General features: G+C 37.1%; 1 protein-coding gene across 3 annotated transcripts in view; it reads left to right on the top strand.

Moving 5' to 3' along the window:
• znf385d (zinc finger protein 385D) overlaps positions 1-21,776 on the top strand; it is a 528,085-nt gene that overhangs the window by 110,712 nt on the left and 395,597 nt on the right. For all 3 annotated transcript variants that reach the window (XM_062062667.1, XM_062062664.1, XM_062062665.1), the window contains one exon: positions 9,556-9,714. In XM_062062667.1, the coding sequence (XP_061918651.1) occupies positions 9,708-9,714 (7 nt within the window). In that variant the 5' untranslated portion in view covers positions 9,556-9,707. The remainder of the gene's footprint in view (positions 1-9,555; positions 9,715-21,776) is intronic.

Raw genomic sequence — 21,776 nt, 5'->3', positions numbered from 1 at the left:
TCCCCCCTCCCGTCCATATAACCCGCCAATTTAAATCAAACACACACACAACACACTAAATCCCACAGCCCAAAGTTCATACAACACATATATTTCCCCAAAGTCCCAAAAGTTACGTACGTGACATGCACGTAGCGTGACATGCACGTACGGGCAAGCGATGGATGTTTGAAAGCCGCAGCAGTGTACTCACGGTACCGAGACTGCGCATCCAACTCAAAGTCCTCCTGGAAAGAGTCCCTGTTCTCCCGGTTCTCCACAGGCCAATGGAAAGCACACCAAAAAAGTCAAAAGGCAGATTATTCCAAGAAGTGGCTCCGTGGCAAAAAACACTGCGTCTGACAGGTGCTCCAGGTGGTTAGTGACGTCACTTTCCGCTTCCGCCCGGTCTGATAGAACCGGATGCCTTTTATATCCCCACATATTATTTACGTACATATTTAATATTAACAAGATTATTAAATACGCCTGTAACAGTTTATAATAAGTAATTGGATGACAATAAGTATATATATATATTTATTTTCCCAGCTGAGCACAAGTTAACTGTGACTGGCAATTTATTATATATATATATATATATCGATGGACCCCTATGGCCATTACATTCCCCCCCCCCCCAGCCAGCGGCTTATGGGGACCATAATAGGGTTTCATGTTTACCACATTAATAGTATCCACCTTACACTTATCAGTCAACCAACGAATACTGTAATTTACAGGACCCAACTTCTTCTCTACCCGCACAGGACCTAACCATCTGGGTGCTAGTTTGGCAGAGAATTTACTTGAAGCTTTGGAAAGTGGGTGCGCCCTAATCCAGACCAGATCCCCAACTACAAAGTGTACATCTTTGTGTCGTGCATTATAATATCTGGCTTGTCGAGCTTTGGACGCGCCTACATGTCTCTCCACTTCCTCCTTTAGGTGTGTGTGTGTAAGTATGGTGTGATATGCAGATGTGTGTGGTGGTGGAGCTTTGTGCACCAGTCGTTCCAGGGGTCCCATCAGAATCCGCCCGAGAGTCAACCTGGCAGGGGTTGAACCAGTCGTCTCATGGACAGCGGTGTTAAGGGCAAACCGGAATTCAGGCAGCCACTTATCCCAGTCCTGATGATGGTTCCCTACGAAGGCGGCAATCATAGTCTTGAGGGTGCGATTGACTCGTTCTGTCATGTTGGTTTGGGGGTGGTAAGCTGTGGTTAGTTTATGGGTTACCCCCCAGGATTCGCACAGACGGGACATCAGTTGGCTTGTGAACTGTGGCCCTCGGTCAGACACAAGATATGTGGGAACTCCCCAGCGAGTGAAAATGTCATTTTTGAGAATTTGGCAGACCTTGGGAGTTTTGGCGTCTTTCAGGGCAAAAAGCTCTACCCACTTGGAGTAGTAGTCCACCACCACCATCAGCACAGAGTTCCGGTCCTTACTGAGGGGAAAAGGTCCCATGAAGTCCACCCCCAGCATCTCTCCTGGGGCGTTGACAGTAGAGGACTGGAGTTGTCCAGCGGGCTTGTCGTTGGGGTTTTTGTATTGTTGACAAGTCCTGCATGCTTGGACGTGACTCCAGACGTCTTTCCTTACTGTCGGCCACCAAGCTACTTCCAGAATCTTCAAGAGCGTCTTCATTCTCCCCAGATGTCCTCCGAATGGACTGTCATGAAAGTAGGCCAGGAACTGCGGCACCAGAGACAATGGCACTACCAGCTGATAATTGAAGCCGCCATACTTAGATGGTACTCCCCGGTACCACACCCCTTGCTGAAGTTGATAGTGGATCCGGCCAGGTGTAGGTTGGTCAACAGAAGGTCCACATTCCAGACATGTTGTATCAGTTTTTTGAGCCTCAGAAAGATCTTGCAGTGTGCTGGGGAGATCTGACCAGTAGGTTTTCGGAACAACAAGGCAAATCTTCCCTTCTGGTGATTGGGGTGCCCGTGACAATGCATCCGGTACCACATTGCAGCAGCCCTTCTTGTAATGGACTCTGAATGTGAATCCCTGTAGTCTCAGCGTCCATCGTGTAAGTCGGGACGAAGTCTTAGGGCAGTTGAATGCCCAGGCAAGAGCACTGTGGTCCGTGAAGACATCAAAAGTTGTTCCCTCGAGGAAATGTCTCCACTTCTCAACTGCCCACACCACAGCCAAGCACTCTTTTTCGGCAGTGGAGTAGCGGACTTCAGCTCCTTGGAGCGCTCTGGAGGCAAAGGCAATTGGCCGTTCTTCACCTTCAAGGCGTTGCATCAGGACCGCGCCGAGGCCCAAGTCACTGGCATCACAGTGAACCTGCAAACTGATTTGTGGATGGGGCTGAGCAAGCACTGGTGGAGACTGTAAAAGGGATTTGAGGTGGTCAAAGGCCTCCTGGCAGGTAGGACTCCACTCCCAAGGAACATCCTTCTTCTTTAGTTGGTTTAGAGGAGACGAAATGTCGGCCAGCCTGGGGATGAACTTGTGGTACCAGCCGACCATGCCAAGAAACCTCTGAAGACTCTTCAGGTCTGTGGGAGGGGGGTATGCAGTTATTGCTGATATTTTTTCCGGATCTACTTCCACTCCTTTGCCTGATATTAGGTGTCCAAGGAAGGTGAGCTGATCTTGAAGCAGGTGGCATTTCTTGATGTTGAGTGTAAGGTTTGCTTGTTGTAATTTTGCAAACACCGCTTCAAGGTCAAGCAGGTGTTGTTCTTCTGTTTGTGAAAACACAATGATGTCATCAATGTACACGAAACAGATCCTTCCCCTAAGCTCACCCAGAACTGTCTCCATTAAACGCTGGAAGGTCGCCCCAGCATTGCGCAGTCCAAATGGCATGACTTTAAATTGATATAGGCCCAGATGTGTGATCATGGCAGTCTTTGGCTTGCTATCCTCATCCATGGCAACCTGCCAGTAGCCACACTGCAGGTCAAGGGAGCTGAAATATTTTGCACCTTGCAATGACTCCAGGATCTCATGTATGAGGGGCATGGGGTAGGCGTCATGCTGGGTTTTGGCGTTCAAGCCCCTGTAGTCCACACAGAATCGGGGTGTTCCGTCCTTCCTGGGTGTCAGAACAACAGGAGAGGCCCACGGAGATGTTGATGGCTCTATCACTCCAGTGCTGATCATTTTTTTGATTTGTTCCTCGATTATTTCTTGTTTTTGACTGGACACTCTGTAAGCCCGCTTCCTCACAGGCATCTCATCCATGGTGGTGATTTGATGTTTAATTACCCTGGTGGCCCCAGTAGTCTCAGTCCACACAGTTGGCCACTTCTGCAGCAGTGGTCGCACCACCTCAGGTTGGGATTCGAGGAGGGGGATGGCAGACGGATTAACTTGGGGTTCTTCATTTATGGCCATGTAAAAATTAATGGAGGAACCTGGGTGAGTCCAGCGAAGCATTTCTCTGCCTTTGGGGAGAAATTTGAATTCTCTCCCTCCGGGCATGACATACCTCTTGAGATGAGGTTTGAGTACCATTTGTGATGTGGTCATGAAGTCGAGACCTAACAACAAGGGCATACATAAGTGGCCATCAGCCATCACATGAATCTGTAGGGTGCTATGACAGTCATGCAGATTGAGGAGCAGGGTGGCTTTTCCAACTGCTTGGTTTATTTGTCCATTTGCCATGACAAACTTTGGAATGCCGCTTGGCTCCAGAACCTCGCCGCACTTCCTCACAGCCTTCCACAGCGTATGACTCATTAGTGAGTACGTGCATCCGGAGTCCAGGACTCCATCTCCTTTAGAGCCGCGCATGCTAATAGGGACCACCAGGAGGGATTGTTCGCCCATAGCAGCGGCAAGGTCGGCCCCACTTCGACTCGGCCCATGCTCCATCTTCTTGCCAGATCTTTTTGGAGGGTTGCTTTGTTGGACACGACTCCAATAGTCTTTACTATTTGTCCAATCTCGTTCAATCAGGGAGCCCACCTTGACCAGCTGTTCTACCGTTGTCACGATTCCACGTAGACTACTGGCCAACCTGGGATTGCAGGCACCGAGTATGCGACGAACGATCTCGGCTTCCTCCATGTCATGTCTCCACTTCAGGCAGAGGGCACGATAATCATATGCGAAATCTCGCAAGCACTGATTAGGAGTTTGAAGAATGGAGTGGAGCTGCATCTCAATCTCGGATTGGTAGTCAGTTGGCAAAAAGGCTTCCAGGAAAGACTGCTTAAATGTAGACCAGCTGGTTATGGTACTGCGGGCTGCCGACCACCAACTCCTAGCAGGACCTTTTAAGACAGCATTGAGTGTTCCCACCAGCTCAGCATCGCTCAGAGGGCGGAGTGCTAAAAAGTTTTCACACTGTTCGATGAAATCGGTGACATCGGCCGAGCCTCTGGACTCTCCAAACTGGGGGAACTCCATCCTGATGGGTGGTCTGGCTGTGGCAGCAGGTGTAATGGCGGTGACAGCAGGTGGTCTGGCAGTGACAGCAGGTGCAGTGGTGGTGACAGCAGGTGCAATGGTGACAGCAGGTGGTCTGGCTGTGACAGCAGGTGTAATAGGGAAGGTGATGTCTCGGACAGGCGGGTGGTGGTGGACTGGTATGGCGGCTGCAGGAGTGGAGAAGCTAGCCGGTCGCCAAAACCTTCGGGTTTTAGCAAGGGTATTTTTCAATTCCTCTCCCCACCTTTCATCTCTTCGACGCAGACATGCTGCGACAGCTTGGTCGAAGTTCTGCACCTGCGTGTCCACATACGCTTTCATCTCTGCCGCCATGGCCTCCATCGCTGCCCTAAGTCCATCCTCCCGGTTAAGGGTGCTGTCGACCGCTTCTGTGAGTTGGTTATCCAGAATGTCCACTCGTTGTTGCAGCGTTAGAAGTTGCTCTAGGACAGCTTCTGGTTCCACCCCATCCTCTTCCTCTGCTGCCGCCTCCTGTCTGGACTGTTCTAAATACATAGAGTCCAGCAAGTTAGTCAGCTCAGCAACACCATTTGGATTGGGCCTACTGGTGACATGGCGGAAAGGGTCAAGGGGCGGAGTTGAGTCCTGGGCTGCATCAGCAAAGTCCTGTCTGTCATCTTCCTCCATTAGGGAGTGGCTGCTGGTTGACATTGCTCCAATTAACCTAATTATGTGTAAGTATTTATTAACTGTCGTATATGTAAGTGTCTATGTGTGTAAATGTATAAAAATAGTATGTCTTTATGTACCAGAAAATGGATGTATATATGTATCAAAATGTAGAAAAAATGGTGACACAATAGGAGTGTGTGTCACTGGTGACTATTTAAGGGTAAAAATGAACCCAATATAAATTTATATTTTAACAAGACAAATAATGTTTATATACTACTTATTCCCCTTAAAGTGCTTTGCAAAAAACAACGAAAATAAAAGTCGCTGATATAAATGACACACTAAGCCCCGCTCCCCCGTACGGGCCACCACTCTGTAACAAACGCACCCAAGTTCCCCGGGTGTCTTTGCCACTACGCAATTAAGGAGTCACGGGTGGGACCTGATATTCAGCTGGGAATGATTAATATATTAAATAAACACAAGACATGTATAACTATTAGCCACAAAACGATCAGGCTTATATTTAATATGCCACAATTTAATCCCGCATAGCAAACAACTCCCCCCTCCCGTCCATATAACCCGCCAATTTAAATCAAACACACACACAACACACTAAATCCCACAGCCCAAAGTTCATACAACACATATATTTCCCCAAAGTCCCAAAAGTTACGTACGTGACATGCACGTAGCGTGACATGCACGTACGGGCAAGCGATGGATGTTTGAAAGCCGCAGCAGTGTACTCACGGTACCGAGACTGCGCATCCAACTCAAAGTCCTCCTGGAAAGAGTCCCTGTTCTCCCGGTTCTCCACAGGCCAATGGAAAGCACACCAAAAAAGTCAAAAGGCAGATTATTCCAAGAAGTGGCTCCGTGGCAAAAAACACTGCGTCTGACAGGTGCTCCAGGTGGTTAGTGACGTCACTTTCCGCTTCCGCCCGGTCTGATAGAACCGGATGCCTTTTATATCCCCACATATTATTTACGTACATATTTAATATTAACAAGATTATTAAATACGCCTGTAACAGTTTATAATAAGTAATTGGATGACAATAAGTATATATATATATTTATTTTCCCAGCTGAGCACAAGTTAACTGTGACTGGCAATTTATTATATATATATATATATATCGATGGACCCCTATGGCCATTACAAGATAATTCTTCTCACTAAGCAGATTTTATGTTAGAGTCTTTTACTTGTTTTAAATGTTTTGGTCCTAAATGATCTCAGTAAGATATTACAGCATGTTGCTGAGATTTGATGACCTATATTTAGTAAAAAATGCTTGAAACTAGAATATCAACTGATGCAAAGCTGTGTCATCAACACTCACAAGTATAAAACTACTTTTTTAAAGTAATCATTTCTTATTTCAAGCATGAAAAAAAAAATCATGATACCGAGCGCATATCATTATGTCAAGATAATGGCACTAGCATTTAATTAATTTAAGAATATTTTTCAACATATTGAGCAAAAAGGTCTCTCTTTTTTTTCTACCGAGAAAAGTGCACTTGTTATTAGTGAGAATATACTTATTTTAAGGTATTTTTGGGTTCATTGAGGTTAGCTAATTTTACTTGTTTTGGAAAGTCCTGACAAGCCGAATTTTCTTGTTCTATTGGCAGATAATTTTGCTTAGTTCAAATAAAATACCCCTCATTTTTGTATTTTTTTTCTTGTTTTTGAACACTGACTTTTTGCAGTGTACAGTTAGTGTGTGCTAAGGCAGTAGATGTACAGTCGCACATAGGACAGTAGGTTGAGTCCAAGTAATGATAACATGACATAAGAGATATATACAATCCATAGATTATTAAAAAGTGATTAAAAACATGATTCAAGGGTAGATAAAAACAGTAAAAAGGGTTTTTGTGTATATATACACCGTATTTTTCGGAGTATAAGTCGCTCCGGAGTATAAGTCGCACCGGCCGAAAATGCATAATAAAAAACGAAAAAAACATATATAAGTCGCACTGGAGTATAAGTCACATTTTTTGGGGAAATGTATTTGATAAAACCCAACACCAAGAATAGACATTTGAAAGGCAATTACATACTATACATTACCTTTTGCACTATATTAATTTATATTATGTGTTGTCAACTTAGTACTATTTTTATGTCATTGCCTGAAATAAATAAATAAATTAAATTAAATTAATGAAAATAAAGAATAGTGAACAACAGGTTATATGAGGCATAAATAACCAACTAAGAACATGCCTGGTATGTTAACGTAACATATTATGGTAAGAGTCATTTAAATAACTATAACATATAGAACATGCTATACGTTTACCAAACAATCTGTCACTCCTAATCGCTAAATCCCATGAAATCTTATACGTCTAGTCTCTTACGTGAATGAGCTAAATAATATTATTTGATATTTTACGCTAATTTGTTAATCATTTCACATATACGTCGCTCCTGAATCAAGCTCCGGTTTTAACGCTTTTTTAATTGTTTTGCAGCTTGATCCTGAAAAATAAATGTGTCGCACAACGAAATAGTTGGCCCGTCTTTCGAGCTGTGTAACACATATAGCGGCAAATGTAGCTTAAAAAGCAAGCGTGTTTACTGTTAGCATGTTGACCTTTTTTAGCAGACTTTTGCAGCTATACTATTAGCATGTTTATTATTGATGTTAAAGCATGTTAACATGGCAACTATTGACATGTTAACATGCTAACTATAGGCATGTTAATTATTAGCATTTTAACAAGCGATTTGTTAGCATGCATGAAGTAAAACATTTTAACTGAGGTGAATGCCTGCAAAACGAGCTAAGCCCGTTAACGTTAGCATGCTGACAGTCAACATGTTAATGTTAGTATGCTGACAGTTAACTTGGTAATGTTAGCATGCTGACAGTTAACATGCTGACAGTCAACATGTTAACATTAGCATGCTAACATTAGCATCCTGACAGTTTACATGTTAACGTTAGCATGCTGACAGTGAACATGTTCATGTTAGCATGCTGACAGTGAACATGTTCATGTTAGCATGCTGACAGTGAACATGTTAATGTTAGCATGCTGAGAGTTAACATGCTAACAGTCAACATGTTAATGTTAGCATGCTGACAGTTTACATGTTAACGTTAGCATGCTGAAAGTCAACACGTTAACTTTAGCATGCTGACGGTTAACATGGTAATGTTAGCATGCTGACAGTTAACATGCTGACAGTAAACATGTTAACGTTAGCATGCTGACAGTCAACATGTTAACGTTAGCATGCAAACATTAGCATTCTGACAGTTTACATGTTAATGTTAGCACGCTGACAGTGAACTTATTCATGTTAGCAAGCTGACAGTGAACATGTTAATGTTAGCATGCTGACAGTTAACATGCTAACAGTCAACATGTTAATGTTAACATGACAGTTAACATGCTAACAGTCAACATGTTAATGTTAACATGATGACAGTTAACATGCTAACAGTCAACATGTTAATGTTAGCATGCTGACAGTTTACATGTTAACGTTAGCATGCCGACAGTCAACACGTTAACGTTAGCATGCTGACAGTCAACATGTTAACGTTAGCATGCTGACAGTCAACATGTTAATGTTAGCATGCTGACAGTCAACATGTTAACGTTAGCATGCTGACAGTCAACATGTTAACTTTAGCATGCTGACAGTCAACATTTTAACGTTAGCATGCTGACAGTCAACACGTTAACTTTAGCATGCTGACAGTCAACACGTTAACATTAGCATGCTGACAGTCAACACGTTAACGTTAGCATGCTGACAGTCAACACGTTAACGTTAGCATGCTGACAGTCAACACGTTAACGTTAGCATGCTGACAGTCAACACGTTAACGTAAGCATGCTAACAGTTAACATTAGTTAACTAACAAAATATGACTTGAATTTATACCTGCAAAATAAGTTTAAAAAAAAAAGCTAACTTGCTAATAATAGCATGTTAACATTAGTAAGATGTTTAACTCTGAAGTGTGTACCTGCAACGTTTGTTTTGAGAGTTAGCATGATATGCATGCTAACAGCTACATGCTAAAACGTTAGAATCCGTGAAGTAACAAAATATTTAACTTTGAGGTGTGTACTATTAAAATGAGCCAAAAAAAACCCTAGCATGTTAACGTTAGCATGTTAGCATGCTAACAGAACAAAATGTTATAGGCAGGTGAGGCGGAGCAAAGAAATCAAACAAACAAACAAAAACTAATAATAAAAACAAAAAATAACATTAAACTTTGAAACAAACTGTTGTGAAATATATATATATATATTGTCTGCAGATACATTTTTACACCATCAATTTCTAGTTTGTCGTCAGCATGTAAGCATATGACTTCAAATTTTAAAGGGATGGTTTTGACTTTGGAAGGGTTTGAATCAGTTGAGAAATGTGTGACACATAACAATAATAATAGTGATTGTGGGAATGCACACATTTACATTGTTGCAAAGGTATGAAACAACAACTGAATAAATAACCATTACACCATCTCTTCCTGTCAGGGGGTAACAATATTCCAGACAAATGAGACTTCCCAGGCCAAAGTCTTTCCACGGCCAGGAAGACAGTGATGAGGTCTCTGAGGGACGTCGCGCTTTGGAGAAAAAAAATGTCATTCTAGAGGCGTGGTAATGGACTGCAAACACTGCTGCTGATGTCAGGTAAATGTGCTGCTTGCACCTTTGACACTAAACATCCCCCTCACAGGCACTCACATAGGAGGAATATGTACTTTTCTTTTCTCCATGTATATAGTATTTATATATATATATATACTGTGTGTGCGTATATCATACAATATATGCATATTAATAAGTGTACATATCCTGTGTATGTACAGTATATGTGGATTTGGAAACAAGTCGGGCAAAAATCCCACAATTTGGATCAAAATATTGTCTGGAAGGAAAATGAAAAGCAAATGAAGAAGACATAATGAACCTGAAATACAAATGTTGAACAATAAATACAAATGTTGAACAATAATTACAAACAAACAATAATTACAAACGTTGAACAATAATTACAAAAAATGGTGAAGAATAAATACAAATGTTGAACAATATAAACATTGAAAAATAAATACAAATGTTGAACACTAAATACAAATGTTGAACAATAATTACAAACATTAAAAAATAAATACAAATGTTGAACAATAAATGCAAATTTTGAACACTAAATACAAATGTTGAACAATAAATACAAATGTTGAACACTAAATACAAATGTTGAACAATAATTACAAACATTAAAAAATAAATACAAATGTTGAACAATAAATGCAAATTTTGAACACTAAATACAAATGTTGAACAATAAATACAAATGTTGAACACTAAATATAAATGTTGAACAATAAATACATTAAAAAATAAATACGAATTTTGAACACTAAGTACAAATGTTGAACACTAAATACAAATGTTGAACAATAATTACATACACTAAAAATAAATACAAATGTTGAACAATAGTTACAAACATTGAACAATAAATACAAATGTTGAACACTAAATACAAATGTTGAACAATAATTACAAACATTAAAGAATAAATACTAAATACAAATGTTGAAAACTAATTACAAATGTTGAACAATAATTACAAACATTGAACAATAAATACAAATGTTGAACAATAAATACAAATGTTGAACAATAATTACAAACATTGAACAATAATTACAAACATTAAACAATTCTGAACAAATATTGACAATAAAAAAAAAGGTTGAACACTAAATACAAACGAACAATAATTACAAACGAACAATAATTACAAACGAACAATAATTACAAACAATAATTACAAACGTTCAACAATAAATACAAATGTTGAACACTAAATACAAATGTTGAACACTAAATACAAATGTTGAAAAATAATTACATACATTAGAAAATAAATACAAATGTTGAACAATAATTACAAACATTGAACAATAAATACAAATGTTGAACACTAAATACAAATGTTGAACAATAATTACAAACATTAAACAATAAATACAAATGTTGAACACTAAATACAAATGTTGAAAAATAATTACAAATGTTGAACAATAATTACAAAAATTGAACAATAAATACAAATGTTGAACAATAAATACAAATGTTGAAAAATAATTACAAACATTGAACAATAATTACAAACATTAAAAAATAATGACAAATATTGAACAAATATTGACAATAAAAAAAACGTTGCACACTAAATACAAACAAACAATTACAAACGTTGAACAATAATTACAAACAAACAATTACAAACGAACAATAAATAAAAATGGTGAACAATAAATACAAATGTTGAACAATAATTACAAACATTGAGCAATAAATACAAATGTTGAACAATAATTACAAACATTGAACAATAAATACAAATGGTGAACAATAATTTCAAACATTGAACAATAAATACAAATGGTGAACAATACAAACATTGAAAAATTAATGCAATGTTGAACACTAAATACAAATGTTGAACAATAATTACAAACATTAAAAGATAAATACAAATGTTGAACAATCATTACAAACATTGAACAATAAATACAAATGGTGAACAATAAATACAAATGGTGAACAATAAATACAAATGGTGAACAATAATTAGAAATATTGAACAAAACAAACATTGAAAAATAAATACTAATGTTAAACACTAAATACAAATGTTGAACAATTTTACCAACATTAAAAAATAAATACACATGTTGAACAATAATTACAAACATTGAACACTAAAAACAAATGTTGAACGATAATTACAAACATTGAACAATAAATACAAACGTTGAACAATAAATACAAATGTTGAACAATAATTACAAATGAACAATAATTACAAACATAAAAAAATAATTACAAATATTGAACAATACAAACATTAACAAATAATAAAAAATTTTGAACAATACAAACATTGAACAATAAAAAAAAATCTTGAGCACTAAATACAAATATTGAACAATAATTACACACATTAAAAAATAAATGCAAACGTTGAAAGATACATACTTACAAACATTGAACGATGAACACAAACATTGAACAACACATGCCAACATTGAGCAATAAATAAAAGTATTAAAAAATAATTACAAACAAAACAATAAATACAAAACATTAAATAATAATTAAAAACACTGAACAATAATTACAAACATTGAACAATAAACACAAATGTTGAACAAAACATACCAACATTGGGCAATAAATACATATATTAAAAACCGATTACAAATATTGACGAATAAATACAGACATTGAACAATAATGACAAACATTGAACAATTAACACAAATGTTGAACAATAATTACAAACATTACAAATAAATACAAGCATTGATAGATACATAGTTACAAACATTGAACGATAAACACAGACATTGAACAATACATACCAACATTGGGCAATAAATACAAATATCTAAAACTAATTACAACTATTGAACAACAAATACATACATTGAACAATAATTACAAACATAATTTTTTTAAATAAAATCATTGAACAATAAATACAAACATTGAAAAATAAATACATCAAACAATAAATAAAAACATTGAGCAATAAACACAAGCATTGAACAATAAATACATAAAACGATAAATACAAATATTAAAAAGTAAATACAAACATTGAACAATAAACAGAAACATTGCAAGATAAACAGAAACATTGAGCAATATATACAGATGTTGAATAATAACAATAATAATGGATTAGATTTTATATCGCGCTTTTCTATTATTAGATACTCAAAGCGCTCACAGAGAAGTGGGGACCCATCATTCATTCACACATGGTGGTGGTAAGCTACATACAAATATTCCAAAAATAATTACAAACTTTGAACAATAAATATTTCAACATGTTGGCATAAACACATTTGTTTAAGGGTGTTGAGAAAAGTCACAGTATGAAGCACTTGGCGGCGAGAAGAGGATCCTGCAGTCATTTTTCACACGGAGATAAAAAATATTTATGAGGTATTTTATGCAAAGGGCCTGTCTGCTGGTTCCACACGCTGTCATCCCTTCTTCTCTCAAACCACAGGGAATTGTGGTGAGGGAAATGAATGAATAGCACAACGTAGATTATTGTCAACACTGACTCACACTGTGGGGGTAATAGGGGGCGCTGTCCTACACTACCATAGAAAATAACCAATAGGCTGGCTTTAATGTATGTTATGTGATATCATACATGTTGTGATATCATACATGCTGTACATCACGCATTGTATGATACCATACATGTTGTACAATATCATACATGTTTAATATCATACATGTTTATGATACTTTCATGTTGTATATCGGACTTGCTATATGTTACCATACATGTTATATATCACAGATGATTATGATACGTACATGCTGTATATCAGGGGTCACCAACGCGGTGCCCGCGGGCACCAGGTAGCCCGTAAGGACCAGATGAGTAGCCCGCTGGCCTGTTCTAAAAATAGCTCAAATAGCAGCACTTACCAGTGAGCTGCCTCCATTTTTTAAATTGTATTTATTTACTAGCAAGCTGGTCTCGCTTTGCCCGACATTTTTAATTCTAAGAGAGACAAAACTCAAATAGAATTTGAAAATCCAAGAAAATATTTTAAAGACTTGGTCTTCACTTGTTTAAATAAATTCATACATTTTTTTACTTTGCTTCTTATAACTTTCAGAAAGATAATTTTAGAGAAAAAATACAACCTTAAAAATGATTTTAGGATTTTTAAACACATATACCTTTTTACCTTTTAAATTCCTTCCTCTTCTTTCCTGACAATTTAAATCAATGTTCAAGTAAAAAAAAAATTTTTATTGTAAAGAATAATAAATACATTTTAATTTAATTCTTCATTTTAGCTTCTGTTTTTTCGACGAAGAATATTTGTGAAATATTTCTTCAAACTTATTATGATTAAAATTCCAAAAAAATATTCTGGCAAATCTAGAAAATCTGTAAAATCAAATATAAATCTTATTTCAAAGTCTTTTGAATTTTTTTTTTTACATTTTTGTTCTGGAAAATCTAGAAGAAATAATGATTTGTCTTTGTTGGAAATATAGCTTGGTCCAATTTGTTATATATTCTAACAAAGTGCAGATTGGATTTTAACCTTTTTAAAACATGTCATCAAAATTCTAAAATTAATCTTAATCAGCAAAAATTACTAATGATGTTCCATAAATTGTTTTTTTTAATTGTTTCTAAAAGATTCGAATTAGCTAGTTTTTCTCTTCTTTTTTTTCGGTTGAATTTTGAATTTTAAAGAGTCGAAATTGAAGATAAACTATGTTTCAAAATTTAATTGTCATTTTTTTTCGTGTTTTCTCCTCTTTTAAACCGTTCAATTAAGTGTAAATATCATTAATTATTAATAATAACATAGAGTTAAAGTTAAATTGAGCAAATTGGCTATTTCTGGCAATTTATTGAAGTGTGTATCAAACTGGTAGCCCTTCGCATTAATCAGTACCCAAGAAGTAGCTCTTGGTTTCAAAAAGGTTGGTGACCCCTGCTGTATATCATACTTGCTATATATCATACATGCTGTATATCATGGATGTTATGATACATACATGTTATACAATATCATACATGTTAAATATCATTCATGTTTATGATACTTACATGCTGTATATCGTACTTGCTCAGTGATACCATACATGTTATTTATTATCCTACGATATCATACATGTTATGTAATATCATACATGTTTATGATACTTACATTATGTATATCGTACTTGCTATATGATACCATACATGTTATATATCATACATGTTTGATACTTACATACTGTATATCGTACTTGCTATATACAGTGTTTCCCATAAACTGCCAAGATACCTGTGGCGGTGGGGGCGTGGCTATGGGCGTGGCTATGGGCGTGGTCACCATGAAATCATCGAGTAATTTGCGTAATATACTACAATGATATGATTTTCTCTAAAAAGGCTCAAAAAATGTATACTTACTAATTAATAGTAACAGTTTTGTTTTAAACATCCATCCATCCATCCATCCATCCATCCATCCATCCATCCATTTTACAATATAAGTACAACGCTTTATGTACATATTTATATACAGATTTGAACAATAAGTTATTCACTGAAATATATTTATTAATTGTGGTTCTTACAAAAAATATATCTTATAAAATATAAAAGCTAAAATGTCTCATAAAGCTCTGCCCCTTTATTTAGTGCATACTAAATAATTTAACTTTAGCCTACTACTACAACCATATTATTTACCAGCAACATAAAGTGAAACAGAGGCAGAGGTGTCCTGCCACAGTCAGTAACAAATAAACAGAAAACAGTAGTGGTGGTAGATATACACAGAGCTTCATCAAACATCTGATCCACTGAACAAAGAGCTCCAAAAATCTTGAACTTTAGACTGCCATCTGTTTTACTCCCTACACTTAACCATGTGTTTCCTACTGCCTGCAGACTTTGCACCCTTTGTTATATACACATGTTGTGTTTCTAATATAAATACATTTAATAAAGTCAAATACAAATAAGGCAACAAGAGAAGTATCCTACACTTCTCTTTTGTAAATTAAATCTGAACAGCCGATATGGGCATCTACATTAACTATATGATTTGCCTGAGAAGCTGGAGAGGACAAAAAAAATGTAAAAAAAATAAAATACTTTTTTTAATTATTATTATTTTTTATTTATTTTTTTAAATTTGTGGCGGACGTAATTCTTTCGTGGCGGGCCGCCACAAATAAATGTATGTGTGGGAAACACTGTCATACATGTTTATGATACTTACATTATGTATATCGTACTTGCTATATGATACCATACATGTTATATAATATCCTACAATATCATACATGTTATATAATACTATACATGTTTATGATACTTACATGTTATTTATTATCCTACGATATCATACATGTTATGTAATATCATACATGTTTATGATACTTACCGGTACATAATGTATATCATACTTGCTATATGATACCATACATGTTATATAATATCCTACAATATCATACATGTTATATAATATCATACATGTTTATGATACTTACATGTTATTTATTATCGTACGATATCATACATGTTATGTAATATCATACATGTTTATGATACTTACATGATGTATATCGTACTTGCTATATGATACCATACATGTTATATGATATCCTACAATATCATACATGTTATATAATATCATACATGTTTATGATACTTACATGCTGTATATCGTACTTGCTATATGATACCATACATGTTATGTATCATACATGTTTATGATACTTACATACTGTATATGGTACTTGCTATACATCATACATGCTGTTTATCGTTATGGTACATGTCATACGATACATATTACTGTATATGATACATGTGACATGATATGGTGCATGTTCTACGATACATGTTATATGATATGGTACATGAAATACGATACATGTTAATGATACATATATGATACATGGTGTATGATATGGTACATGAAATACGATACATGTTATTTGATACATGTTATATGATATGGTGCATGTTTTACGATACACATTATATAATATGGTGCATGTTTTACGATACATGTTATATTATATGGTACATATTATATGATACATGGTGTATGATATGGTACATGAAATACGATACATGTTATATGATACATATTATATGATACATGGTGTATGATATGGTACATGAAATACGATACATGTTATATGATATGGTACATATTATATGATACATGGTGTATGATATGGTACATGAAATACGATACATGTTACATGATACATATTATATGATACATGGTGTATGAAATACGATACATGTTATATGATACATATTACAGGCCTCGAATTCTAACTTTTTAATGTCAAGGCCAGTGTTGCCTTAAAGGCGGGCTCATATTTTAGGGCACCAAGGCAAGTTAGAAGGGCACCAAGGCAAACATTATTTTCTTTCGAGGCAGGATATATATAAAAAATAGTGTTCATGTATGAGATCTAGGGCTGCCAATTATGGCCAAAGTAATAATTAAGATTATTGTTATCAATATTGAAATCATGATTACTGATTGTTAGGTAAAGCAGTGTTGATGTAATACCATCATGGCATTTGTAATGTCTAATAAAAAGGCTGTAGATAAATGTTATCCATATATTTATAGACACATATGAGTTTTTTTAATTCTTTAATAATATCAACTTGTCAGCTTTTTGTCATTACATGATGCCTTCATCTCTATTTTTACATTTTGATAGTTTTAATTTATTTATGTTTTTAAGTGATGTACATTTATATGTAGGTGTAGATGCTGTATCGGAACAGCTCCATTAAGAGTTTGAGCAGAAATATGTCATATAGGAATTAACTATACACAGTGAAACATTAACAAAATGATGTGTCATATGAATGATTTTATAAGGAACACATTAGTGACATGAAAAAAACACAATGTAAAAAACAACATCCTTGTGTTTATTTTTTGATGCCAAAGTAAAACACAAAGCAGTTTGGCTAATGAAGATGAAGTCTAATAAACAAGCTTTGTTCTTCTCCAACGCCTCCCTAATGTTTCAGTACAACAGTTTGGCCAACCAAAAAAAGCCCCGGAGTGATCCCTCTCACATTGAATAAACAATTTTCACAGCCTGCGTTCAAATCGATGAAATGGCAAAACATTTTAACCAGTATTGATGTTATTTGAACACTGATACAGTTTGCAGTTAATAAAGGACGAGTGAACATCCCAGTCAACAAAGTAAATACTTTATAAAAAATTTGTGACAACGTTCACGACACATTGCCTGCTGCAAAACATCAAATAGCTTTCTCCTTCGCTGTATACTTTTAGTGTGGGGTCAAGTGCGTCTGTCTCCAATATTGTCCACACCTGTCTCCATCTAAACCAGTGGTTCTTAACCTTGTTGGAGGTACCGAACCCCACCAGTTTCATATGCGCATTCACCGAACCCTTCTTTAGTGAAAAATAAAATGTTGTTTTTTTTCAAATTCAAGAAAAAGTTATGTTTTTTTACTGGTGCACAAAATGAACCGGGCATGAACATCACCTTGTTCAAAGAACAAAACCAACACAGTGCATGAACTCACAACAAATTACATCCTTTACACACATTACCATGAATTGATTAAAGTGGACCCCGACTTAAACAAGTTGAAAAACTTATTCGGGTGTTACCATTTAGTGGTCAATTGTACGGAATATGTACCATACTGTGTAAACTGTACTGTTTCATATAATGTATTCTCTTCCTTTGCAATTCGCTAGTAAATATTTCAATCAATCAATCAAACAACCTGCAAATCAGATGGAAAATTAGAGGGAACATTGTTTGGGGGTATCCATAATATGCTGATAGGGAGAAGTTTTTATTTACACGATAAGTCGGATGTGTCTTTACCTCTGTGGCGTAAGCTCCGCCGAACCCCTGACGCCGCTCACTGAACCCCTAGGGTTCGATCGAACCCAGGTTAAGAACCACTGATCTAAACACAGCAGTGCGCTCTTAAACACACGGCGGGAAGCGAGGGAAAATTATGTTAAAGGCCTACTGAAATGAATTTTTTTTATTCAAACGGAGATAGCAGATCCATTTTATGTGTCCTACTTGATCATTTCGCGATATTGCCATATTTTTGCTGAAATAATTTAGTAGAGAACATCGACGATAAAGTTTGCAACTTTTCGTCGCTGATAAAAAAAGCCTTGCCTGTACCGGAAGTAGCGTGACGTCGCAGGTTGAAAGGCTCCTCACATTTCCCCATTGTTTACACCAGCAGCGAGAGCGATTCGGACCGAGAAAGTGACGATTACCCCATTAATTTGAGCGAGGATGAAAGATTCGTGGATGAGGAACATGAGAGTGAAGGACTAGAGTGCATTGCAGGACGTATCTTTTTTCGCTCTGACCGTAACTTGGGTACAAGGGTTCATTGGATTCCACACTTTCTCCTTTTTCTATTGTGGATCACGGATTTGTATTTTAAACCACCTCGGATACTATATCCTCTTGAAAATGAGAGTCGAGAACGCGAAATGGACATTCATAGTGACTTTTATCTCCACGACAATACATTGGCGAAGCACTTTAGCTACGGAGCTAACGTGATAGCATCGGGCTTAACTGCAGATAGAAACAAAATAAATAAACCCCTGATTGGAAGGATGGACAGAAAATCAACAATACTATTAAACCATGGACCTGTAACTACACGGTTAATGCTTTCCAGCCTGGCGAAGCTTAACAATGCTGTTGCTAACGATGCCATTGAAGCTAACTTAGCTACGGGACCTCACAGAGCTATGCTAAAAACATTAGCTATCCACCTACGCCAGCCAGCCCTCATCTGTTCATCAACACCCGTGCTCACCTGCGTTCCAGCGATCGACGGAGCGATGAAGGACTTCACCCGATCATCGATGCGGTCGGCGGTCAGCGTCGGATAGCGCGTCTGCTATCCAAGTCAAAGTCCTCCTGGTTGTGTTGCTGCAGCTAGCCGCTAATACACCGATCCCACCTACAACTTTCTTCTTTGCAGTCTTCATTGTTCATTAAACAAATTGCAAAATATTCACCAACACAGATGTCCAGAATACTGTGGAATTTTGCGATGAAAACAGAGCTTTTTGTATTGGATACATTGGTGTCCGAATACTTCCGTTTTAACCATTGACGTCACGCGCATACGTCATCATACATAGACGTTTTCAACCGGAAGTTTCGCAGGAAATTTAAAATTGCACTTTATAAGTTAACCCGGCTGTATTGGCATGTGTTGCAGTGTTAAGATTTCATCATTGATATATAAACTATCAGACTGCGTGGTCGGTAGTAGTGGCTTTCAGTAGGCCTTTAAACCAAGCGCTTGGCTCAGTTTACTCCGAGGGGAAATCTCTGCAGCAAAGTCTGTGTCATTGGTCCGCCATGATTATCCAGCCAAACACTGCAAGTGCGCACGCGCCTGACAGTGTTGCCGAAAATGCATTAATAAATGACGGTTTTTCAGTCATTAAAAAATTAAACGGTATTACTAACTATCGCAAATTATTATTATACCGTTTACTGTTACATACCTCGACCATTAACAAGTAAAAAGTCCTAGGGCGGTCACGGCATGTCCTTGCCGCAAATGTTGGTCAATTTTTTGGGCATTAAGGCGAAAGACGGGGGCGGTCGCGACACTTGCCGTAGTTGCCGCGGTAATATCTGAGCCCTGATAGTATATGATAGATTGTGTATGATATGGTACATGAAATACCATACATGTACAAACCCCGTTTCCATATGAGTTGGGAAATTGTGTTAGATGTAAATATAAACGGAATACAATGATTTGCAAATCATTTTCAACCCATATTCAGTTGAATATGCTACAAAGACAACATATTTGATGTTCAAACTGATAAACATTATTTTTTTTGCAAATAATCATTAACTTTAGAATTTGATGCCAGCAACACGTGACAAAGAAGTTGGGAAAGGTGGCAATAAATACTGATAAAGTTGAGGAATGCTCATCAAACACTTATTTGGAACATCCCACAGGTGAACAGGAAAATTGGGAACAGGTGGGTGCCATGATTGGGTATAAAAGTAGATTCTATGAAATGCTCAGTCATTCACAAACAAGGATGGGGCGAGGGTCACCACTTTGTCAACAAATGCGTGAGCAAATTGTAGAACAGTTTAAGAAGAACCTTTCTCAACCAGCTATTGCAAGGAATTTAGGGATTTCACCATCTACGGTCCGTAATATCATCAAAGGGTTCAGAGAATCTGGAGAAATCACTGGACGTAAGCAGCTAAGCTCGTGACCTTCGATCTCTCAGGCTGTACTGCATCAACAAGCGACATCAGTGTGTAAAGGATATCACCACATGGGCTCAGGAACACTTCAGAAACCCACTGTCAGTAACTACAGTTCGTCGCTACATCTGTAAGTGCAAGTTAAAACTCTCCTATGCAAGGCGGAAACCGTTTATCAACAACACCCAGAAACGCTGTTGGCTTCGCTGGGCCTGAGCTCATCTAAGATGGACTGGTACAAAGTGGAAAAGTGTTCTGTGGTCTGACGAGTCCACATTTCAAATTGTTTTTGGAAACTGTGGACGTCGTGTTCTCCGGACCAAAGAGGAAAAGAACCATCCGGATTTTTATAGGCAGAAAGTTGAAAAGCCAGCATGTGTGATGGTATGGGGGTGTATTAGTGCCCAAGATATGGGTAACTTACACATCTGTGAAGGCGCCATTAATGCTGAAAGGTACATACAGGTTTTGGAGCAACATATGTTGCCATCCAAGCAACGTTACCATGGACGCCCCTGCTTATTTCAGCAAGACAATGCTAAGCCACGTGTTACATCAACGTGGCTTCATAGTAAAAGAGTGCGGGTACTAGACTGGCCTGCCTCTAGTCCAGACCTGTCTCCCATTGAAAATGTGTGGCGCATTATAAAGCCTAAAATACCACAACGGAGACCCCCGGACTGTTGAACAACTTAAGCTGTACATCAAGCAAGAATAGGAAAGAATTCCACCTGAGAAGCTTAAAAAATGTGTCTCCTCAGTTCCCAAACGTTTACTGAGTGTTGTTAAAAGGAAAGGCCATGTAGCACAGTGGTGAACATGCCCTTTCCCAACTACATTGGAAATTCTAAGTTAATTATTATTTGCAAAAA

The sequence above is a fragment of the Entelurus aequoreus genome, linkage group LG11, assembly GCF_033978785.1.
Source record: "Entelurus aequoreus isolate RoL-2023_Sb linkage group LG11, RoL_Eaeq_v1.1, whole genome shotgun sequence".
Taxonomy (NCBI): domain Eukaryota; kingdom Metazoa; phylum Chordata; class Actinopteri; order Syngnathiformes; family Syngnathidae; genus Entelurus; species Entelurus aequoreus.
This window is presented reverse-complemented; position numbering and strand designations above follow the sequence as displayed.